The sequence below is a fragment of the Haliaeetus leucocephalus genome, unplaced genomic scaffold (assembly GCF_000737465.1).
Source record: "Haliaeetus leucocephalus isolate CR32 unplaced genomic scaffold, Haliaeetus_leucocephalus-4.0 Scaffold0, whole genome shotgun sequence".
Classification (NCBI taxonomy): domain Eukaryota; kingdom Metazoa; phylum Chordata; class Aves; order Accipitriformes; family Accipitridae; genus Haliaeetus; species Haliaeetus leucocephalus.
In genome coordinates this window covers 20,300,039-20,325,283 of record NW_010972436.1, presented here as the reverse complement: position 1 = coordinate 20,325,283, position 25,245 = coordinate 20,300,039, and the positions used below count along the sequence as shown (strand labels likewise).

Genomic DNA, 25,245 nt, shown 5'->3' with positions numbered 1-25,245 from the left:
GTGAAGGGCCACTAAGATAATTAAGGGACTGCAGCTCCTCTCACATGAAGAAAAAGCTGAGAGAATTGCTGGAATTGTTCAGTATAGAGAAAGCTCAGGGTGAGCCTCTCATCAACGTACATGTGAAGGGAAGGTGTAAAGAAGGTGGAGCTAGGCTGTTGTCAGTGGTGCCCAGTGACAGGACAAGAGGCAATGGGCGCAAATGGAAGCACAGGAGGTTCTGCCTGACTTAAGGTAATGCTTCTGTGAGAGTGACTGAGCATTGGAGCAGGTTGCCCAGAGAGGTTGTGGAATCTCCATGTTTGGAGGTAATTAGAAGCTGTCTGGACATGGTCCTGGGCAACCTGCTCTAGGTGGCCCTGCTTGAGCAGGGGATTGGACCGGAGGTCCCTGCCAACCTCAACCATTCTGTGATTGAGTAGTAGAAAACCTACGAAAACCTGAGCAAGATGTTTAGTAGGAAGCTAGTGAGGAGGAGCTGGGAGACACCGTGTAGCTCTCGTTTATTTTTTAATCTAAGATACTTTAAAATAGTTCTCAATCACATATCTTTATAGTAAATTGTATAGGTAAGGCATGTTCTAGCTACTGGGAGGCTGACATAGGCTCTGTTTGATTTTGATTGTATTTACTTCATCAGCACTAGCAAAAGGTTTAATTTGCTGTCTCTAAAAATGTCAGTGTTCATGACTAACCTTAAAGCTGTGAGAGAAGCGAAGTTCTGCATGTTAAATAGTCATGGGCTTAAGAAGAACCTGAGGACTTAGCCTTCAGATTCCTTAGAAGGAAGGCTGTACAACATAGTGCATAGAGCTATCTAGCTTATCAAATGGAGGTACCACTACTGCCAAAATTTTCCTGGCATATTGCAGCTACTTTAGCCTCTCCTGTAGAGGAGCAATGATAATCTTACCCTGTGGAAACAGTGGACATGTCACCAGTGCAGAGATATGTTGTTATCAAGGCATGCTTCCAAAAACATTCTCCCCCTGCTCAATGCCCAAATTTATTTATTTATTCAAAAGTGGGTTATCTACTTCATGTATTGATAACTGTCATTGTCAGCTTTGAGTAATGCAGCACAGGTTCTGCTTCTTGCAGAGTAAGGTTCTGGCACTGTCAGCACTGTTATGTCTACTCCAGTTGATGAAAACTAATTGTTTCAAAGCTGCCTCCACTTTATGTGGATAATTGCAGTGTCATTGACCAGAGTCCTAAAACCAGTGTTGAGCTTTGGATTCTGAGTAAAAAAAGCTCATGTAATTTTTCTCATCAGAAGGCTTTAAAATGAGCACCTCTTATTTTTTTGAAATTTTTTTGGCTTTAAGATGCTTAAGACATTCTCTAATATGGGCAAGTGTAACTCAAAAACAATTTTTCCACAGCTTTCCATAAAAAGTGTTTGCAATGATCTGTGCATTTACGTGAATGTTTAAGGTACTACAACATGAAAATACAGGTGCTTTCAGCTGAGTGTAGTGCATTTAATAATGCCAAAACAAGCAGTAGAATTGTGTGTATTATGTGAATATTTGTATTGGTAAACTAGAGCTCTTGCAGATTCTGCTGTGTTGAAACACTGGTGGGACAGCTTCTGTCCTGAAGAATAAGGGAATTTATCTTCTAAAAATGAGGAGTTTTCAACTGATGAATTTTCTGTGGAACTAGTGACTTTTAAAGGAGCTACTCAAGTTATAATTGGTTTTACAAAGAACTGAAAAAGGACTGAGGTCATGCTTTCTAAAAATGTACACTGGTGGAATCAAAGGTGAAATGTTTGCACCTTTTATATAGTTTGAAGCGGCATGTAGTGAAGCCCGCAATGCAGGTGGGACTCTAGATCCTGATAGCCATTGAATATGTAAAGAGCAGCATTCAGATGCATAATCCATGTAAATTTATGGATGTGAAGAATTTCTAAAATTGTGCTGTGAATTGAGTCCACTGAGCTATGTTGCACTGCTATTGCAGTTACAAAAAGTTTTCTTTATAAACAGAGGCATCTTTATTCATCTGTAGAAATAAGGAGAATGTATGAAGACTTCTGTGATGATTTTTAACTGCTAAGTCCCTTCAGACTTTTCAAATGAAAATTCATAATACAGTTGAAGATCGCTTTGAACACTTGCAAATGGAGCAAAGTTAATGTTACGTGCTCTCTGTTGCCCTGGAATTATCTCATCCAGTCACAATTTCTCTCCACTGATTTTCAGGCAAATTCTTTGTAAAAATAAGGGTGCACGAAGGCTACTAAAACTTGATCTGTTAATATGACAAGCAGTTAACTCTCTTAACTTTTGAGACATGTGGTCTTGCTTTCTGTGAGCTCTTCCAGTGATAGTTTTCAGTCTCTTTGACTTATAGATGGATGATAATTCTTGTAACAGGAAGAAAAGAAAATGAAAGAAAAGGTGATGCTTCCTATGCAGTACTACTCTTTGTATTGCAAAGTACTGCCTTGGAATATCAACATGTGGTTAACTGGTATTCAGCACTCTGTACCATATACTACTTCTATTCTTTGACTGTCCTTTGACTTTAGAACTGTTTACTCTTAATATAGGAATTGATTTCTCATTTCAGTAAGTTTGTTTTAGACTTAAATTATATCCTACTCAATTTATGGTGCTTACGTTGATTTGGTTTGTGTTCCATGTAGTGTTTTGTTTGTATTTTACTTGTAAACTTTTCAAGGACATTGTTCTACATTTTAACAGTTCATAGTGAGGGGAGGATCCCGATGTTACCACTGGTAATGGAGGTGTATGGATTAATTTAAAGACTGCTGCTTCAAGCATTGTGAGGAACAGAAAGTGATGTATTGTGGCGTAGGCAAAAATGCTTGACTTAGTTTTGGTTTAGAGGCTTTTCAGATTCTCACTTCAAGAATGGGTTATACGTTGGAAGGGATTATCAGTGAGGAATCATACTGAAAGATGGAGTGGATATCACAAGAGTGTAACATTACCCAACAGGCAATTCAGTAGTAGTTCAAACAACTCCTTAAGTAGTTAAGTCATCTTTTATATACAGTTGAGCTCATCTTGTGACATTTGACATGGTTTAGGGTGTCTGAGATGCCCGAGTAATTTCTTCATGGGCTAGAAAATACAACTTGGGACCTACAGTAGACCAGTATCCTCCAGCAGCAGTATCTAGAAATTCGACACGATGTTTCAGGGCATTTCAAACAGCTTTAGATGCCTGTATGTCTAGTTAAATGAATCCTACGAGGAACCATGCTTTTCTCTGTGGTAGAATGTGCTAATAATGTGATGTGATAAATTGCTCCAGATGGATGCCCTCTCTAGACTTTGATGTCAGAGAGAAGTCTGTTTGTGGAGTCTCTTTCAACATAGATTATAATCTTGACAGCTTTGCTACTGTTCCGAAACACTTCAGTATTCTCAGTGTACCTTCTGAGATGGTATTTTATAAATGTCTTAAATGTTTTTCTTAGTTTGTGAAGTAGAATTTATGTTGTATTTTAATCTAAATTTAATACCAGATGATGCATATAAAACATATACATTCTGTGGAATTTTCCCTTGAGAATTCTGGTTACCTGGTTTATGTGGTATTTAAAAAATCTATACTCTTGGAAACCAAAGGGAAAACTAAACTTAACACCTTTGTATGGCTAGCTAGATATAAATATTTGTCACAGAGAACATTAGCTAGCTAGTTATATGGTATGTTGTTTGGTTCCATCAAACAAGAGAATTACTGCAGATTGACTGCTGTAATATCAATTACATAAAATGAAGCATGAGTGTTCTGGAAAAACATACTGAGTTACTTTAAGCATCCAGGCTAAACAGTCTTCACCTGACAAGAAAGAGGAAAATGTTATGTGCAGTGATCATTGCAAACTCTTGTTTTACATGGTCTGTGTTCTAGGATGTTGTTTAGGAATGGGATAGCTTCAACCTTTTTGTCTCAAGGACATAAAATTGTCTTGCTGAGGCAAAAGCTTTGCATAAGAGTCAGATCATAGTTTTAACCCACATGTAATAAATTTCTGATAATTATGACATTTAGGTGTTCGAATGCAGAATATATTTGTCAGATGGGTTCTGAAAACTGAAAATGGAGATGCCTTTCAATTAAATCTATCTTGCACAACATTGTCCTCTTTGTAGTTAATCTTTTGTTGACATAAATTTGCAGCTTCTGGTGCAATTTATGAAGTGCTCAGAGATTTGCATGTGCATTCTTTGCTTTGGTATGAATGTGCACAGTTGTATTTCATAAGCACCAGTCTTAGATCATAATTATCCACTGAATGGTCTAAGTCTCATTACTATGAATTTTTCAGAAATAACTTGATAGGTTCGAAGAAGGTTTTTGAAACACAGGAATTGTCTCACCCAGACAGCATTATCAAACAGGAATAAGTAATGCTGTGGCCCCATGGGTGGCTAATACATAGCTTCTGCTGCTGAAAGGGAGGAGGCCTTGCTCTAAATTCTCATGTCTGTCTTAAAACTTTAATCTTTGACTAATGTCCCACTAGATAATTGAGAAGCTGTCTGATAGCATGCTGGCCGAAGATGAAGTTTGTCTTGGTCATCCCAAGCCAGTTCAGGTTGTTAGTCCCAAGAAAATGGTTTGGTTTGGTTTTCTTGGATGGCTAACTGGTTAAATTGGTCAGAGGACAAATACTGAACATAGCACAAGAAGAGCAGGTCCTACAATGGTAGTGGAAGATTCCTTCATTTTTAAGGTATGACTGAACATTTGGGCATTAATTTCATAAACATGAAGTGCTGATTAGAGTTGGATTTACTGTACTCTAGCATCTTTGTAATTATGGTATAGATGGCATTCAAAGGTAATGTTGTAAGTCTCCTTTTTCTAGAAAATTACTAATTCCAGGATCTCTGCTATATATCATTAGAAAGACTTTAAAATGCTTCTGCTGGTAAACTTTCTTAAGTAAGTGGGACAAACATGTTTGACACCTACTTTGTGGAAGAGAGCAATTATAAAAGACCATGCTGAAACACTCAAGGCAGGTGAATCAACAGTGCTTGCAACAGCATGTTAGCGTCTCTTACGAGTAAGTGGCATCAACACTATGCTTATTTTGTAGATAACGAAGAAAATATATCCATGCAAAAGTGCTTACAGGTTTCTGTGGCCTGCCTAGTTATGATAATGTAGGCTTTTTGCACCTGGGTACACTCCAGAGCTGTAGAATGAGGTTCTGTGTGTATTTACTGCAAATCTGCATCTTTGAAACTTTCTTCAAATAGAAGACAAGATAGAAATACCTATTCCAAGAATTCTCTTTTATTGTATGTATCATGTATCTGTAGCCCTTTGCATAAACACATTATTCAGACCTGCATTTCAGACTCTTTCCTGGCATGATCTATAAAGTCACTTACAATATGCTTTTGAAATAAGGCAATGATGGCAGACAGGCAGCCTATACTGCCTCTGCTTACTGAAACACTGCAGACTGTAATACTCAATGTCGATGAGTTTGACTGCCTCTTTATCTAGGGCGTGCCCACCAAAGCTGCTCTATCACTCCCCCCCTCAGCTGGACAGGGGAGAGAAAATATAACAAAAGGCTCGCAGGTTGAGATGAGGACAGGGAGAGATCATTCACCAATTACTGTGACGGGCAAAAAAGACTCTACTTGAGGAAAATTAACTTATCAGTCAAACCACAGTAGGATAATGAGAAATAAAACCAAATCATAAACCACCTTCCCTCCACCCCTTCCTTCTTCCTGGGCATACTTCACTCCTGGATTCTCTACCTACCCCCCCAGTGGCACAGACAGGGGGATGGGGAATGAGGGTTGTGGTCAGTTCATCACACGTTGTCTCTGCTGCTCCTTCCTCCTCAGGGGCAGGACTCCTCACTCTTCCCCTGCTCCAGCGTGGGGCCCCTCCCATGGGAGACAGTTCTCCATGAAGTTCTCCAACGTGAGTCCTTCCCATGGGCTGCAGTTCTTCATGAACTGCTCCAGCGTGGGTCCCTTCCACAGTGTGCAGTCCTTTAGGCACAGACTGCTCCAGCGTGGGTCCCCCGCGGGGTCACAAGTCCTGCCAGAAAACCTGCTTCAGCGTGGGCTCCTCTCTCCATGGGTCCACAGGTCCTGCCAGTAGCCTGCTTCAGTGTGGGCTTCCCACGTTTGGGTGCACCCCCCTGCTCCAGCGTGGGTCCTCTCTCCCCGGGCTGCAGGTGGAGATCTGCTCCCCCGTGGACCTCCCTGGGCTGCAGGGGGACAGCCTGCCTCACCATGGTCTTCCCCACGGGCTGCAGGGGAATCTCTGCTCCGGCGCCTGGAGCACCTCCTCCCCCTCCTTCTGCACTGACCTTGTTCTCTCACATGTTCTTACTCCTCTCTCTGGCTGCAATTTCTGTTCTGTGGCAACTTTTTTTTCCCCGCTTCATAAATATATTATCACAGAGGTGCTACTGCTGTCGCTGATGTGCTCAGCATGGGTCAGTCTTGGAGCTAGCTGGCATTGGCTCTAGTGGACATAGGGGAAGCTTCTAGCAGCTTCTCACAGAAGCCATCCCTGTAGTCCCCAGCTACCAAAACCTTGCCATGCAAACCCAATACACAGCTACAGTGTCATCCTCCTGCATCTACAATAAGGGCATTCGGCTCGTGTGTCATGTTTTGGCAGAGGTGATAGTGTAGCTCTGATTGCAAAGAATAAAGGAAACAAAGTTCATTGGTTGCCAAGAGTAGTCCAGTGAGTGGTGACTGAGCAGTGATCCTGTTTTTACAGGGTAATGTTCCTTTGTGTATTGTTCCTATAAGATTATCAACATCTCTGGCTGCAGCAGTGTGTGCATATGAGAACATTTGTTGACGGTGCACAATTTATCTCAACACTTCTGATTTTCTGGATGTGAATGATGGCATTGCACTGGAATGTGCTCAACACTTTCATCAGGGATAGCATTGTTCTATGGCTGAAAGCATCTTCCTGTGCTACTTTTGACCCTTGGGCTGTTCTTCCTGCTGTCTTCCTTGTAACCAGCAGTTGCTTTTACAGTCACGCTGTGAATTGTAGCGAAGAATTGATGTGGCCTTTTCATCTGGAGATGCTCTTTTCAGCTGATCAGTTCCTGATCTGGTTCCCCAAGCAGCTGCCAGGGTACAAGTGTCATGGTAGAAGTGACTGCCATAGGAGATGTGGCACTTTTAGTTTATAGTGTATTGTGGTTTCAGCTAATGCCTTAAATTGATATAATGAATTTCATGAAGTTTATCTGAATTGTGGACTGCTTCAAATGTAGATATTCTGGGATTTGCCTTCTTTCCTCCCTTGTATGGTGCTTTCCTGCCCATTTTCTTTCAGATACGCCAGTCTTGCCAATACAGAGTCAGATTAGCTTGTGGATGCAACAGAAAGCTAACAATGCAAACACTCAATGTTTTCTTTTGGATCAATGAATTAATGCAACTTGTCACTTGGTTCCATGATTACAAGGCAGGAAAGGAGAGCAATCACATCTTTTAAGTAGTATTCTGCAATTGGTTTATACTGCTGAAAGGGAGAAGATCCTGTTTCTCTGTTGCAGCTGAGGATTCCTCAGAGTGGGGGGGTTCATGACCTACCTTATTTTGAACTGCAGTGAGATATTTGTTATAGTTGTTGTTGTTATTTTACTTGTTTAGAGGTGAAATTCTTTTCCTGTGAGTACAGAAAAGCAAGGTAGGATTCTGTGGTTTGCAGTAAGCAGGTTTAATGTTTTACCCAGGGGAACAAGACCGTTGCTGCATTTGAATTAGCAAAGACTTTTCCAAATAAAGTAAATTCTTTTGGAAACATTACCTCTAATGTAAGTATTGTCAGGTAGGTTTGTTAGTGTACAATCTTTTGTGTTGCTGGGGGTTTTGTGTTCCAACCTTTGCATTAACTTTTTGGCTTCTGAAACTGCAGTCTTCCTATCTAGTAACAGCAAGAGTACTGAAGTCCTTCATTTTGTCTTTTCTTTTTTTTTTTGGTAACAGGCTACCATGAGTTCTTTGCTTCAGCTTTTGCTTTTCCCCCCAAAAGCTTCATGTCATCTGCTGTTGTTGATATATTAGAAGTCTGTCTCACTGGCTTCCTTGAAATTTCTCACCTTTTGTTCTCTCTTGATCTTTGCTGTTTTGACACCACAACTTCTGTCAGAAGTGTATTCCAACACTTTGGTTGAAACTGAATCTGATACTCTGTCTTCCCATACGCTTCTGGTAATACCCAGATTAGAATAAACTGTGAATTTATCCTCAAACAGTATTTAGTAATACTCTGAGGTGACACTAGTCTAGCATTTCAGTTTTTTGAAGCTTTTAAGTTGTATAGTATTTATATAGTATGTTCCCTTTTTAGAAAGGCCTTCACTTCACTTACGGGTTGGTTTTTTTACTGCTTAATTTTGATCTGATGTGCTTCTAACATTCAATAAGAAAATTACATGGATTGTAAGCACCAAAATGACTATCATAAGAGCAGTCATTAAAAAAACCCAACACCCCGATATTGTTATTTGAACTGTTTGGAAAACGCCATCTATGTGAAAAGGTTATCGTGCATGGAAAGGTTCTGCTAAATCACAAAAATAGACCTACCAGGCTGAAATGTTATTGTTTTGCTGAGTGGTACTATTAATCATCCTAATTTAGGGACTAAAAGCATAAACAGGGTCTGAGTAGTTGTGAGGTTGCTATATTAATGTGTATTTGGTGGTGGATACAACAAAAGATAATGCAGAAGCCTCTTGCTGCCTTCTCTCCTCAATGTTTTTGCCATATTTTTTTTTTCCTGCATGCTGTACCTGGATGGCTGTCAGGATAGTAAGAAATATTCCCTCAGGGAAGTCCTACCCATTGTCCTGTCTCTGCATAATCCATCTTGCTGAGCATTCCGCAGTCCATTGTGGAAGAGTGGTTTGAGTATCTTCCTTACTGCAGAAAATTACTGGAAGAGCACTGGAGGATTATTAGCAAGGCTGCTAACAGAAATCACCTGAGGCTAGAACATTTGCTAATACAGAGTGCTGACCTATTTTGGTGCGTAGGGTTGCTAAAGGCTAATAAGGCATGTCCAAGTCTTGGGTAGGTTTTAGTGTGGTTAGGAGTAGGCAATAAGCCATCTAGAAGCTGGGTTGATAGCAGGGATCTCTAGGAGATTCTGTGATCCTCCCGTAAAAACCTTTGTGTTTCTGCTGCTGTTGTGCTGAGGAGGAGAGGTTCACTTGCAAAATAGGTTGATATACTGTGGGCGATTAAAAACTCAAAGCTTACATGGTAGGTTGTTTTGTTTTTATTCGAACTCCAGGTAACAAGAAAAATTGGACTATAAATAGAAAGCTTAACAGTGGGAGTAATATAATATAGATCATTTGTACACGTGAGTGAATGACCTTCATAACCAACTTATGAGTCACTAGCAAAATTGGTCACTCCACAAGTTGGACAAAACAATTGCAGTGTTACCTGATACAGTAGTCTGACAAAAAATTGCCTCTTTTAAATGGGCATAGTGCTTGTTTTGGAAATGGTAATTTTGGTGGTAGGTTCCCATATTTCCATGCCCTAGCATTGGTTTAATTTCTGTTGTTTAAAAGGTAATAACAAGTCATCTTTATATTGAAGAAAACTTGTTCTACATGGAAAAAAAAAAGCATAAACCAAAAAAACACCTGAAGTAGAAAAAAATCTTACCACTTGCTTGTCTAGTGTATGTAAGGTAAAAGTTTGGTCCTGCCTTGTTTTATCAATAACTGTGTATGCTAGGGGAAGGATGGGGTTATTTTTTTTGTTGTTCTTTGCATTTTATGTCTCTGCTAATGGGGAGTATGTGTCTGAATCTCAGCAGCTGCCTTTGTTCAGCATAAATACGTTCTGACATTTCACTTTTGTTAAGTAATTGCACATAAACCAGATGATTACTAATACCTTTTTATTATCATATTGATTGCTTTAGTATTGTCACTATTGCATTAACTTGGTGATTTATCATAAATCAGCTTGGATTTTTGTGGGGGTACCAAAGGTGGAATAAATACTGTGTTTCTGACCTTTGCTTTGTCAATTTGTAGTTCTGAAGCAGTCATGCAGTTATAAGACTCTTTCCTTGCTTTCATACTTCTATTGCTCCTATCACCAGTTTCTGCATTTTTCAGCAAGAGCTTATCCTGAGCAGTGTTTCAGACTGTTCTCTTTCAATATTGAGTCCCCGCTTGTAAAACATGGTGAAATAGTTGGTATTGTACAACACTGATTTTGGGAGAGTTGTGATTGATAGAGAGAATAGTTGAAGTTCCTAAACATTTCTGATTTTAATGCAAGTATTATGTTTATTGAGTGTCTGCTATATGATTGCAATTTTATATGTCGTTCTTTGTTTTAAGAGCACTAGTGAAAAGCAGTTTTCAGATAATTCTAGCAATAACTATTTTTTAGGAAAATGTGTTAAAGTAAATAAGGATTGCTTGTACAGGTATCTGGTCGTGTCCCGTCCCCCCCCCTTTTTTTTTTTTTTTTGAAAGAGACTATTGTCTTCCTGATGTGGATGGAACAATAGCTAGCTGTTCTGAATGACATAACAGTTGTACTTGAATTTGAAATAGCATTTTAACCATGACCCCCTTTCTCTATTTCTCCCCTCTTCCTCCTGCTTGGTAGGGACCAAATGCCTCTTTGGGACACTGTGTGTAAACTTCCATACTTTGCTGCCTAAACGTGCATCAGAATACGTGTTTGAAGTACCTGATGTGGCAAGTGCTGAAATAAACACTTTGAACACTTTGAGTCATGAATCCCTGGCTGCTGTTTTTATATTTCAATAATTGATATAACCTATCTGGAAGTTACTTGTCAGAGACCTCATCATGGTGATCTACAATAAATCTTGAATAAAAATAAGCTAGGAAGTTCATGTACCTGTGTGCAATATTTTAAGATTTGTTAAATTCGAATTCTAAGAGCCTGACCTTAGCCTGGCAACAGTAAGTTCTGTAGAACAGCTGAAGGATTTGCTTTATGGTGACTTGGTGTGTAGAGATCATGATTATGCATCTGAAGAGTGTTAAATCTGTCAGATGCTAACTGACTGGACATAGTTAGCTTCAAATAAATACTGATTTCATTTTTTATCATACCTCCAGTGTATTATGCTATATGAGCATGTGGTGGAAATAATACTGTTTCTGTAGCTCTTGTCAATTTTATTATACTGAAAAATGTAAGAGCATTTACATTAGGTTTACTGGTTTTTAATACTAAACAGCTAAAATAAGGAAATTTTTTGTAATTATTTTTAACTGTCCAAAACTGAGACAGAATTTAGTCCAGAAGGAGCATAGGGAATTGCCTTTTTGGTGGACTGTTGAGTTCAGTAGCATCAAGTATTTCAAAGGTAGAATCTTATCTGTAATGGGAAATTTTTTTTTTTAATGAAGAATCCTAATGATTAAATACAGAATTACTCAGTAATATTGACCTCTTAAATGTTGTCTTCGCTTTTGTAGAAGACCCTTTTGAGGACTTCTTCGGGGGCAGGCGGGGTCCAAGGGGAAGCAGAAGCAGAGGTGGTGGATCATTTTTCTCTGCCTTTGGTGGATTCCCTGCTTTTGGCAGTGGTTTTTCTTCATTTGACACAGGTAAATATCATAACATTTAACAAGGAATGCAGTTTGGTTTACAAAGGATCTCAATATAATAAGCTGATAAATACTTTTTTAAAAGTTGCCTCCTTCATTCAGGGAATTCTGAGGCTGCTTTTTTTAAATTAAGCTGTTCTCTGTAAAGTCTGAATGTAAATAAAGCTATAGTTACGGTATTTGGTCTACTTGAAAGTTCATGAAAAGTAAACAGACCTCTAGGAGGTAGAACTTTTTGTGTTCTTAATTTTGGTGCTACAGGGTTTTTTTTATAGCTTTAAAATTGGTTTTTTTTTTCTGTTTGCTTTTGGTATTGAGGGTATGATGGCTTTTATTTAAGGTCCTGAAAATACACTGGAAAAATGTGTGCCTAAAACCCATGGTACTACTTAGTATCAGTTTTGGGATAGTCAGTTTGAATGCTGATGTCTGTATCTCAGGAGGTTGCTGAGAGTTGCTGGTAGTCAGTATCCTTTCAAGTGTTAAGATTCTGGGTATTAGTTGGATGCTAGTGATACAGAACTACTTGTGTCTGCTAACTCAGGGCATCCCAACATCTACATTAAAGCAAAAAATCAGATCCATTAAAGTTACTAGCTTTACCTTGAGTGGAAAGAATGATATAATGGTTTAAGTTCAGCAGACAGGCCTGAATGCCTTTTCTTCAGAGAAGGAGATGACGAATGGTTTTTGGATCATGCTGTGCATTTGGAATTTGAACTATGGGTCCATATGGCAGAAATTGATGGGGCTGGAGCCATGTTTTTATTCTCACCCTGGTGTTTAATGCTATTTAGTCACTGATACTGTGTTGATGCAACCACCTAAGGGCATCCTGAAGCTAGGATGTAGTCTGAGTGAATGATAAACTTGGATCCCATGATCATGCAAAAATACATTTTTAGTCAAATACCTTCTTTCCCAATAGGTTTTACTTCGTTTGGTTCACTGGGACACGGAGGCCTTACTTCGTTCTCCTCCACGTCATTTGGTGGCAGTGGGATGGGTAACTTCAAATCAGTATCAACCTCAACAAAAATAGTTAATGGCAGAAAAATTACTACAAAGAGGTAAGTGATATAAATATATTTGTATGAAACTACATGTAGAGACATGCATAGCTATAAATACGTGTATTTAAATATACTATATATACACACATAAATATAGTGATACATGTATGTATATGTATTTTTACTGTTGCTGTTGTGGTCATCATATTACTTGGATTTCTCTGAATGCTTAAAAAAATTTGAAAAGTTTTGTTGGATTCTCTGACTCTTCTTGGCATTGCTGAATTACTTAAAGCTGTAGCATGTGAAAATGGGGAAGATAGTAAACTCCTGATAGTTGAGGAGGGTTCAGATGTGTAAGACCTGCTTTCAGAACTGCTCTGACAAAAAATGAAGGTTGCAACTTGTTTGCTCTTTGAAAGGGACCTGGCAATGGAGCTCTTGCAGGCCTCCAGAACTTCTAGTGTAATGATGCATCTCTTATTATGGTCCTTGACTACTGCCTGCCAAGTCAGCTTGAGCTTCTGGAAGGGAAAAGTGCACTTGGTTTCTGTTGATTGTGAAGCTTTCAACTGGGGATTGGGAAGACACTTAATTTTGCAGACACTGTGAAACTTGAAACAGTTTTCCCTAACATCTGCTCTAGTTTGCTTTTCTAAGCAGTGTTTGGAGTGAAGTTTTTGTGTAAAGTAATTTTCCTATATCTGTTAAGTCAAATAAGCAACTGAAACTTGCTTTGGAGAATATGTTTCCTGTTTGGAAAGTGAATTTTCAAGTACTGCACACAGTGTACCTTCTCACTATTTCATGCTTGTGATAGGGAAATCACTGCATTTGGGAAACCCAAATATTAGCTATAGAGAAACCTACATGGAACATTATGATCAGTAAGTTATAGGAGTACTGAACAAGTAGTTAAATGTAATTTCAGTACTTTATAAAAAAAATTTGCAGAAAAGCAAGGGAAAGCCAATTTTTTTGTTTGGTAACTTGTATCCTGTACTTTGAAATGCAAGGTTCTTCTGTGTCCTATTATACTGGAGAGATCCTGTCATCTTGACCACTTAAATGCAGCCTTTGTCATCACATGCTGTTGTGGTCATGATGTTTTTCTGTGAGTGTATTCCAGAAAAATCTGAAAACTGCCCACTTTTGAGGGAATTGTACCAGGTGAGAGACACCAAAGAAAGTATTTACACAAAAGAAGATAAGGCACCATGTTTGTTTTAATATTAAAAAATAGACTAAATCAGGTATGCTGCTGTCATATCTTATGTTAGCATATTTAGAAACCGGGGGGGAGAAGCAAGAAATGTGGTTAGCCACATCAAGGAAGACATGTTTAGTGTCTCTGAGAAGTCCTGTTACTTTGTAGAATGTCTGCTGACAAGGTGGCTAAGTCTAAAGAAGATTCATATACCAGCATACCCAGTGAAAATCTTCTCTGAGTAATACTTTGCTTCAGCCAAGAAGCCATTTACTCTGTTTTTAATATGGGTGTATTCTCTTCAGTAAGTCTGATCTCCAGAAAAATTTGTAATCATCCATGTGGTTTCGTCATTTGAATCATGAGGAGAGAATTCCCAGATAGTTAAAATTTAGGCATAAATTTAATGTTCTGAAAATAATTTAAACATTCCTTATCTTCCCATTTCTAAAACAACAAAAAAAGCCCAAACCCACAGAGGTCTTTAATAATCTCTCCTTCCAGACAGGGATACTTAAATTTTGCAACGTATCCTGCTGGTCATAAACTTGGTATACAGTAGGTCTCCAAAATAATTGCTCTTTTCAAATTAGAAGTGGATTAAAGACTGTCTTGCGTGCCTTACCTCATGCAAAACTGTCATTGGGTCTAGAATATTATGCATTTAACGAATGGGTAGGTACTAAATGCATCATCAAGATTGTACAGTTGATATGTCAAAAGACAGTTAGTTCTAGATAATAGTCTGTAGTGTCAGTACAACTGTGACAATGTATGAGGTGACAGCTGTAACTGTGAACTCTACAAGCTGGAGGATTCAAACTTTCAGAAAGCAATTTTCCTTCTGTAAATAAGCAGTATCAGTGGGGGAATGCAGATGGTTACTAGTTACAGCTTCTGTGCTGTTAATACAAAAGCTTGCCAACTACAGTTGCATTAAGCAGGCAGTGCTCCATTATAGTTCATTATCTAAAATCCTAGGTCTGGTGTGTATTTTCAGACTGCTTACAGTGCTTTAAAATGGCTGTGTTTTTGTCCTACAGAATTGTTGAGAATGGACAAGAGAGAGTAGAAGTTGAAGAAGATGGCCAGTTAAGGTCGCTAACAATAAATGGTAAGGAGCAGCTGCTACGCTTGGATAACAAGTAATTCAACGCACGCATTTAACAGAAATTTTAAGCTATAACAGCCACCATTTGAGGATTGACAGGAACATTTTTTGAAGATTTCAAACGAACTCAACTTTCTGTATATCCGTACTTAAGTAGTATAAATAGCTCACTGAAGCTCGTATTTGTCATAGACTTTTGAGTTAATTGTTGGGACCACATCAATTGGACCATTTTTTGTCCTTAAAATTGTTGTAAATTTCTGTATGCACTTTTCTTTTTATTATATATGATCAAGGTGAACCATGATCCTTCAGTAGTGCTAGGGCGAGATGTACACTAACACTAGCATGAATCTTGCTTTTTACAATTTGAAATGTGAGCCAAGTAGTAGTTTAAGTCTGCTGTGAAGTTAACATTTCCAGGATAACCTTTTTAATAATTTCAGCTTTTTTTTAAATGTTTAGTAGTGAACAATGTTAATACATTTCTGGTAATGCATTTCTGGTTTAAATAAATTAAGGTTGTTTTCTAGTTGTGCATGAATGCAGACAATTTAGTAAGTTTTGACAAATGTTTAAATGTGTAATGTAAGCAAAAGGTAAACAAAAGTGAAGCCAGTGAGCTGAGTCTTTTGTCATTTGCTAAAAAAAAAAAAATTCAAAATGAATAAATGCTGATGTTTGTGGTGCATTCTTTCATGAATGGCATTTGTAACCTTCTTGTGTCTGTGTGTAATTTGGGCAACTTGGGAAAACAGTGCTTTCCCCCCCTCCCCTTCCACCTTTTTCTTCAGTCTTAAGGATGAGGGCCTTTTTTCTTTGCAGATGTTTTCTTCAGTGTGTCTGAAAACATGATATTTAATTTCTTTTCTAAACCTGTATTTGAAGCACCTACTTTTAAGAAGCATTCAGAGGCTGACTCGCTAACTCCATCTTTTGCCCTAGTACATTATTTTTTTGGTCTAGGCCTAAAGTAACTATTTCTGTTTAAAAAAAGTTTTCTAAAGTTCTAAGTTCTGAGATTGCTTCAAAAAATAATCTGTAGTGAACCTAAATATACAGGAAAATATTTAATAATTAAAAAAAGGCTTTCTGAATGATAAGATTTTTTTTGCTTGTTTTGAGAACAAACTTAATTGCTTTGAAGAAGATTTGTACAAAAGTATTAGCATTACAATATCTCACTCTTACTTTTACTCATCAACCAAAAACTTTGTTAAATTAATGGAGTGAAGCAAAGTGTTAATTTGTAGCTAAGACTGGATTTTCAAAGTTTAGTGGAAGATGACTTGATTTCTGTATGTCATAGAGAAAGCATGCAAATAACTATTGGCATGTGTTAACACCTGCCAGGCTCTGGGTCATTTCATGCATAAATCATGGATGTGCAGTTTTTATCTGTGCACCAGCTTTGAACATCTGGCCTTCACAAAATTCTTTAAGGTGGCTTAGTGTTGTGGTTTTTTTTTTTTTTTTTAAAAAAAGCATGGTGTTTTCAAATGATCACTTAATGCCTTCTTGCTGAACACCATCTGCTTTGTACTAACAAATGCGTTGATTATTAAATACATCAAAAAGACTTGGTCTTGTTTATTGTGCAGGAAAACCAATTCAAATTAACCCAAACCAACAATCTAACAAACTGCAAAAACAGAATTCATATTTGTAGCAAAGTTAATATTTCTTATATTTGTCCCTCTACCATTAATGCTAATTTCATAGAACCCAGCAAAATAACAGGTAGAGGAAGAAATAAATACGTACTTTGCTTTTGGGACTACAGAAGTTATGTACCTTTTCAAGTTCTTTGCAGAGTTCTTGTTACTTCGGTGTTGTGTTTTTGGTGTAGAAGCACAAACTCAGTTTAAAACTAAACAGTGTTTTCTTGTTAATGCTGTTTTTTCCTTCCCCATGTATGTTCCTTCTTGATCCAGGTAACTAAACAGACAATTTATTTCAAAATCTGGCTTTGTTGTGATGTCTCAAGTTATTAAAAATGTTAGTTTATATTTATAGGACACAGTGTGCTCCTTTAAGTTTTATGTAAACTGTAAAAAGTGCTTCAAAATTGGTTAACCGAGTCAAATAAAATTAGGACAATCTGGAGTTGAGTTTGAATTCCTTCCTGTGGATACCCATAGGTTTTACACTAAGCTGCCAAACTTCACCTTCAGTTTTAGTCCCAGGTAATCTTCTTTAACATTTAAATTACCTAGCTCAAGTTAAGAACACAATTTTGATAGCAGAGCTGCTAGTGGCCAATCTGTACCCACATGCTTGCCTTAGATCTTCTTACCCAGAAAAGTATGGTCCTTCTCACAGCATTATATACAAACAGTTCACTCCAGGGTTTTGTAATGAAATCTTTTAACACTGTAAATTTGCTGAAGAACCAGTGTTTTGGATAGTCTCTCTTCTGCCTTCAGATCACTGAAGCTGGATATTGTCAGAGCTGGACAAAATGCAGCATTAAATGGCCGCACTGCACTTTCTTGGTAGGAGGAGAGACTGGCAAAACACAAGGACAAGAAGAAATGAATCAGCAGAAGGCAGAATTAATTAGTAAAGATTTCTACAGTAGTAAGCAGATACCCATACACCAGCGTTTGAACAGCCTGATCGTTGAACTGGATGGTTACATGGTCTTGGTCCAAGTATACAATTGGACTGGTAGTTCCAGTTCCAGATGTAAAAAATTGTCACCTCCTTACACTTGACCTAAGCCTAATAGTCTCCACCTGTTTCATTATGCAGAACACAGGGATTCGCTTTTTTTTTAAATAACACCACATCTGACTTTTTTTTTAATGCAACTTCTTGCATCCAACTTCACTTTTAGTACACAAAATGAATCCTTATTCTATGTTTACTGTGGATCCAATATAAATTCTTTCTGTTCTGTATTATATATTCAGAATTTCTTATTTGTGCTGCTGAAATGAGTTTCTTTTCTCTTGAAAACCCACTTATTAGGTTCCTGTGAAAAATTTTGTCGTTCCTTACTAATATGTGATTTGCATGGATGTACAAAACCTACTCACTGGAAGTAATGGATCATCAAGGGCAGCAAATTTCCTTAAACTTCAATTTTGGCCAAAATAGCACAAAATACTTAATAACAGAAAAGGTTCTTAATTCTAGCAAATGCTAGGCATCAAATGTGCAGTGGGATGAGGTGGCTTTCAAAAAGAGATGCTGTTTGATTAAAAGTACCATTTCTTCATACAGGAGGGATTAATTTTGAATGTTTAGGGACACCATCCTGTTTAAATTAAGCTTCCTCCAGTGGTTTGGAAAAACTAAGATGGAGTTTTTGAACCTGCTAAGTCACTTACTCTTTCATGCTCTGCTTCAAAGTTCATTGGTAGAACACAATAACTTTGTAATGCTTTTTTTTTGGTGCAGCCTCTTTTTGGTCTCTTGTGCATGGCAGTAATTTCAGTGCAATACACTGTAACGCAAGTTTCTCTTTTGATTGCATGGCACCTACCCCTTTCACTTGGCTTTGCTGTAGAAGTTTGGGATTTTGCCTTAGAATGCTTCACATTTTAAAATTGCTCAGCTATTGTAGTTCTTGTTTCTTACAACACCTTCTCTGTTGAGAATGACAGGCACTGTTTTGTGATATAAGTGACAAAGCTGCTCTGCAGAGTAAGTGTACATAGCATTTGTAAGATGTATACTGTATCAGCGTGTGATTAATTGATGGACTGAGTCTTAGAATGCTGAAAACAAGATTGCAAAAGACTTAAACCCATCATCTCTAAGCCCAAGGGTTTTATACCTCTCTGTCACTGTTTGTGTTCAGCTGTCCTGTTTGCTTGTCTCCTTCAGTATATTGGTGTTAGGTGTAAGTGGAGGTCTGTCTTTTGTATTTAGCTGTGCTTCTGTGTTTCAGACCATTTCTGGGATGGTCCAGTGATTAAGACAGTTAGATTTTACTTTTTGTTTTTTGGAAACGTGAGTTCTGTTCCTGAATCTGCTTTTGTTCTGTTTACAAAGTAAGCTTGTTTCCTACTTTGCCTTCATTGAATCTGTCATTGTAAGAGGATAGTGCTTACTTCTAAAGATGGTTGCATTGCAAAATGAATGCTACAGCTGTACGGTGCTTACAGTCAGAGAACTTTTTTCAAAAGTGCTCAATGTTAGTGCAAGCTTTAACTTAGTATTAGAATACTTGTTAACCTTTTTGTGGCATCATTTCATAGTATTTTTGGAAAAACCTGCGTCTTTGGTTGTGATTTTTGGATGTCTTAGTATTTAGGCTTATTTTAAAGTAATGATGTTCTCACAAGGTAGTTTGCAATACAGACCCCAGTGGTCTGCCAATCAGCAGTAACCCGAACTTTGAAACCTTACTTTTTTTAACATACAAGGAAGCTTGTTTGCACTGTCTGTTCCCTCTGGTCTTGTTTATTTTGGGACTGAGTTGTGACCATAGACTTGCTTTGCGTAGTACTCAACATAGATAGTTTGGGTTTTCTTCTTGTTATTGCTTGTCTTCAAGTGGTTGTCTTAAGTAAAAAGCTTTTTATCTTCCACCTGAAATGGTCCTTATGTTGCAATAGTGTTGGAATGAATCATACGCACTTTGTTAATGTTACAAACTATACCTTTTGAATTTATAATTTTAGTGGGTTTACGGCTTGTTCTGCTTTGGTTTTGGAAAAAAAAAATACCTCGACTAGAGTTGGTTGTTGAGTGAAATGCAGTACTGAAAAGTTAGAGCAGAAGATGGTTGGTTTATACTCTGCTACATAGGTCATGCATTCACAAAACAGTAAGCCTCGCTTTTGAGATGCTGCTGTCAGATTAAAAAAAAAAAATTAAAATGCTGTGACCATCTGAGCAGTAATGCTGAACCTATGCAAGCTGACTGCTGATTCAAACTCATTGAAACTTCTCTGAAAACTATGTTCTGGCAGACTTAGCGCTGGGTTAGGTGTTATCTTACTTACAACAGCTGGTAGAAAGTTAATTGAAAACCCACGTGAATACTATATCCCTTGTCATGCTTACCATGTCTAAAATACATGCAGTAGTTTGGATGTGATAGTACCGAAATCTGAAAGCTATGAAGTCCTGGTGTGAGGCAGATTGTGCTGGTGGCCTGAGTGCTAATTATCTGCCAAATAAAGGAAGCTGAGGACTTCTGCCTGAGAAGGTGTCAGCTTTGAAATGTAATGGTGGGGATTAAAGTATATTTAATTCAGAAGATAAGTAAAAAGTTTATTGAAAGGATGCTATTAAGTAGAACTGTCTCTTTAGTTCTCTGGCTTTTTAAATAATGCTAGCTTTTGCAGGATAGTGGATTCATTTTAAAATAACTAAAAATAGATCATTTTTGAGCTTGACTTAAAATTGACAAGAAAATAGATTTTTAGAGGCTTACAGTAATAGCTCTTAAAACTTTGCTTTGCCCTATAACTTATCCTTTATACTGAATCACAAATGAGAGCTCTTTCAGCTGTTCTTTTCAATGCAGCCAACTTCAATTGAACTTCATAAAAGTAGAAGAAAACCCCTGTAGCTGCTAGTTTACCAGCGGTCAAAATAAAGCTGAATCGTTCATACACCTGAATTTTAATTCTGAGAGATTCAATATTAACACCTAGTTTGTAAAGACTACAGTAGGGATGTTAGTCTCTTACATGATGCAACAAATGACATAGTACATTGAGAAGGCTTCAATTCCTCCTTTTATTGACTGTTAAAAAATGTGAAATCTTCTGCATTGTTTCTTATTTGTAAATTTATTTGAATGAGTTACTAGTATGGGAGAGGAATCCGGCCTGGGTGACTGGTCATAGAATTCAAATGGTGAAACACACATTCCTGATGGCCAGAAGAGAGAATTATTTTGGCTGCGTCTGTAACAGAGTTGCTTGAAGTTGTTACTAAAACAGCTAAAGATGCAAAGCAGCAGCTCTGGAATAGAATTCTTCTCTCAGTTGCAGTCACAAGCTTGAAGGAATTGTGGTCCAGAAGGGGAGTTTACCTGGAAAAAAAAAATCATAAGCCTGCAGAGGCTTTGACACATCTGGTAGAGAAGCTGGGCAGATGCAGCAGGCTCTCGGTTTCTCTCCAGAAATACTGCTGTGTCTGTGTTAAACTTTGTAACTGATATATAGAGTAAGATTAACTCAGTTATTTATCACACATTTGCATAACTGTCACCATAGCCACCTCTGGCAGACTTTTTTCCTAGGCATGTAGTTGGAGGCTGCATTTTACTCTTCACAGAAATGAAATGCAAATTTGTCATCCTGTTGCGATTTTGTCTTACTCAGTAACAGAGTACTGTGTCTTGCTTTTGTGAAAGGGCATATTCTGTAGTATCAGTCTCCGTCATTCTTCTTCCAAAGGGAGCTAGACCATGGATGTTTTAAAATTGCTTTGGACTTCTCTATGAAAGTATTTCTGGAGGAGGATGGAGAAAACTCACATGGCCGAGGCTCAGTCTTGCCTCCAGTCTCTCTTAGCCAGAGTTGGAGGACTAAGCCTTTTGTCTTCAGAGGACTTTGGCCAGGCTTTCTGTAGTAATACTGCCTCTCATCAGAAAGCACTTTGGTACTTTATTTGGACATGCCCTGTTAAGTAGTCACTCAGACACCGCCCAGAATTAGTCTGCTAATCTCGACGTCTACATTTATTACTAGTGGGTGCTTAGGGGAAATACAGTCGGGTCCTTATCGCCAAAAGTACTGCACTTCAATAACGAAAGGGCGTTATTCACCTCTTCTATACCAACTGGGAGCTGGATGTTCAGGAGAGCATTAGAGAGCTAGAAATTCACTTAAACCTCTTTGGGTGCATCTGGTATGGCCTGCAAGCATGAGTAATGTTCATAAACCTTCTGCCCTCAGTCTTTGAGCTCCTGAATGAATGCAAAGAGGTGGAAGATTTTTCTCTTGGGGAGGTTCAGCTTTTGAGTTAGGACAACCACCAAAATGTTTCTTTTCATTAAATACCTCTAGTGCTACTTCTGTCTTTTCTGGGACTGGATGTTTTAGCCCCAAGAAGAAAGGCAAATCTTAACATCCTTGATAGGTGCGAAGTTGCTTCTCAATGTAACTTGCAGGGCATGAAACCAGTGAGGGAGAGGCAGGAGACCCAACGCAGCCTGTTTTGTGCTGTTGACATAAATTTCAAGGACTTTTTTCCTCATTTGGCCTTTGCCTTTCTCATCAGGAAAACACGATCACGAGTTATCACAGTGAATGCAGAAGCGGTGGGTGTTTGCCGATTCTCTGCCGGCCCAAGCTCTGTGCTGCTGTGAGGGCTTGTGTTCCTGCCAGTGCAGGCAAGGGAGGTGCTTCTGCAGCCTGAGGATGGTGTGCCAAATTCCAGTTTGATTCTAAAAAAATGCGTACACCAGTAAGATAAAACTGTGCATATTAAAGGTTGCCTTGTTTGGAAAAAGGGTATAAACATTTGTGTAAGGCTAGACAAATTCAAACAAGAAGATAAACATGCACACATGGGTGATTAACTGTTGGAAGAACCTGCCAAGAGAAGTAGTTTCTCCAGCTTTCAGTGTCTTAAAAAAACAGCTTTCTGAAAAATAGGGTTTAGTGAGAAGTGAGCGTTTGGGCTTTACAGAGAATTAACAGAAACTCAGGAGCCTGGGGCACAGATCGAGATGCAACATAGGGCGCAGTGTTCCTTCAGGCCTTTCTTCATGGCCTGTATCTTAGCTTCTTCCCTCCCTCTCCTGTTGTGTTAACATTAACGCACGTGACATGTTTTCTTACCGTGGTTTTGAGACTGGGGGATGCTTTTGTGATGAAGGAATTTGAGGGATGGTTGGGGCCGTGTGTGGAGGCCGCCTTCCCTGTCTCGGGAGGTGCCGGGGAAGCAGGGTAGCTGGAAGAGAGGAGACAAGGCGTGCAGCTAGGGCGCAGATATTATTGCCTGATGACTATTGCCCTAAAGCATCCAGTTTGGCATGTGTAGTGCGCGAGAGTGGACTTCAAGTGGCAGAAGACGTTCTGGATCTGTTAAGGTAAGTAGTTGCTTTATTGTAGTGGACAGATGGGGTGGTTAGTGAGGAGGAGGAACCAGGGCGAGGGCTGTGATGACTGTCCCAGGGAACTGGATTTGGAATTTGCATTACAGTCAGCCCTTGTGCATCTCCTGTCTTCTCACCAACAACAGGCTGCAGAGCTTGAGACAGCCTAATTCCAGCTCCTGAGATGAAGATTAGAAGGGCTCTCGTTAATGAATGTAATGTTATGACAAACTTTTATTTGGCAGAATGAACTATTAATTTTCCTAAGCGTGGGCAACGTTTTAATGATGTAAAGGTTTTATTTTTAGTGTGTGTTAAATCTTACATGGATAGCAGTATGTGTGTTTTGAATTTTGAGTGACTGATGAAAAAAGCTGGCTTTTTGTTAATTCGATTGTCTGTGGTAGTGCGCTAAATGCCTAAGACTGAAATACATCAGAAAAATATTTCTACAGGGAACAGCTGGAGCAGAGTCTCCTACAGAACTATGTGTGTGAAAAAAATCTCTGTAGATGCTGATTTGGGTTTTGTATATATGCAGAGCTGCATTTGTTAAGCAAGTTTATTTCGAAGAGAAGCTTGAGGAAAGGCAAATTCCTGGAATTATAACTCAGCAGCATTTGGGTCATACAACAACCAAACGTAAACTCTTGTGTGGCAAAGTCTTGGTATCTCTAAAGTCCTTCCTAATTTTCTGGGCAAGGTATCCTGCTTGGAGAGTGTTGGAACTCCAGAACTAAGTCTTAGTTCTTCTGTGGTCAAATTAACCATATTTTGAGAACTAAATATTCAGCCCTTAAAATAGCTTTTGTGCAGTCTCCTTCCTGTACAAATAATAAAAACTGTGAGGCTTTCGCCTTACAGCAGAGTCAGGGAATACAGCTTCACTGGTATAGACACAGCCAGCTGTAGTGACAAGAAAACTTGTCACTTGGAAAAGCAAACAAGCGTATGTGCTGTACTGCTCTGCCCTTTTCTGGCTTAAAAGAAGCCTCGGACAGAAATCTTTCTGTAATTGGCAAAGTCTATAGCCAGTGTACACCTTGTATGTGTTGACTGTTCATTAGCAGTAAACCACTTCAAAGCTAGTTATTTTTAAATGTATTAGAGCTGTAACTTGTCAAAGCAAAATAATTGTATCCATTTTATCCAAGGAACTTCAAAGTTTTTAAGTCGCATCCCACGTGGAACCTATTTCAGAGTTCAGAAATGCAATTCTCTTTGCTGTACAGCTGAAGTCCCCTGTTAACATCGCTGGAAGAGATATCACCAGGTGTTCTTAGGCGAAACACAACAATTTCTCTAGAGAATCGGGTAGAAAATGACCAAGTAGATGATTATTTTTACCACTATTAAGTAAAAAGAAAATTTATGCATACTTTACTGTGCATATTCATGTTTTTGAGGTGTTACATCAATGCCAGCTACTACTATATGGTATATAACTTGCAGTATCTTTTGCAAGGGGGGCTGCATAAATAATTTCCAAAGTATTTCTGAAACACTGGACTGACTTTTCATCCATCATTCATCCATCCATCCATCTTTTGGGCATTAGCCCAAAAGAATTGGAAGATAGTCCTGTTTGAAAGGTTAAAAGAAAGTTGAGTAATTTGTCCTGAATCCTACCTATAGCAGTTTTGTAGCCATTAATAATTTCTTTATTAACAACTATAACTCTGACTTGAAAAGTGTCATAGAATAGAAGGTGAATTTTAAGTGCTTTTTAATGCAGTGAATAATCGAGAAGATGCTTCTTGAAATCGCTCCTTAAAACAAGAAGCTCAGCTCAGACAAATAAAACATTTTTCCAAGAAGACGCAGGTGTTTGAGCCTCCCTGTTCTTCTTGATGAACAAAACCAAGAACATAAGAGTAATTGATTACTCTTATGTGGTTTCCACTCTTCCCTCTCCTCTAGCACTTGGTCTGAGATCACATGTGTGCTTTGCTCCCAAAATGTTTATAGGAGGAGATGACTACATCCCTGGTAGCTCTTCCTGTAGAATAAATCACGAAGCCGAGTGCACGGCCGTGCCGTGTGCTCTGTTGCAGGGGAGGTGCTTCTTGCAGAATAGTTTCCAATAGCGGAAAGCCTTTTTTTACGAGAGCTGTTTGGGGGTGGTGGGGGTGGTGGTTTTCCTTACGCCTCCCAGCTTCTCCTGAAACAAAAAGCCCACCCTTCGTTCACACCAGGCTCCAGATTGGGCTCACTGTTGTGTTTTCTGGGTGTGGTGGCAAAACTTCCCAAATTTTCGGTGTCTCTGGTGTTGAC

At 38.6% G+C, this 25,245-nt stretch overlaps 1 protein-coding gene across 7 annotated transcripts in view; it reads left to right on the top strand.

Moving 5' to 3' along the window:
• DNAJB6 (DnaJ (Hsp40) homolog, subfamily B, member 6) overlaps positions 1–25,245 on the top strand; it is an 81,943-nt gene that overhangs the window by 17,495 nt on the left and 39,203 nt on the right. For 6 of the 7 annotated variants that reach the window (XM_010585816.1, XM_010585807.1, XM_010585789.1 and 3 more), the window contains exons 6-8: positions 11,498–11,629; positions 12,558–12,699; positions 14,893–14,963. In XM_010585816.1, the coding sequence (XP_010584118.1) occupies positions 11,498–11,629; positions 12,558–12,699; positions 14,893–14,963 (345 nt within the window). Of the gene's footprint in view, positions 1–11,497; positions 11,630–12,557; positions 12,700–14,892; positions 17,067–25,245 lie in introns of those variants that run through there. The other variant, XM_010585825.1, reaches the window with a different exon arrangement.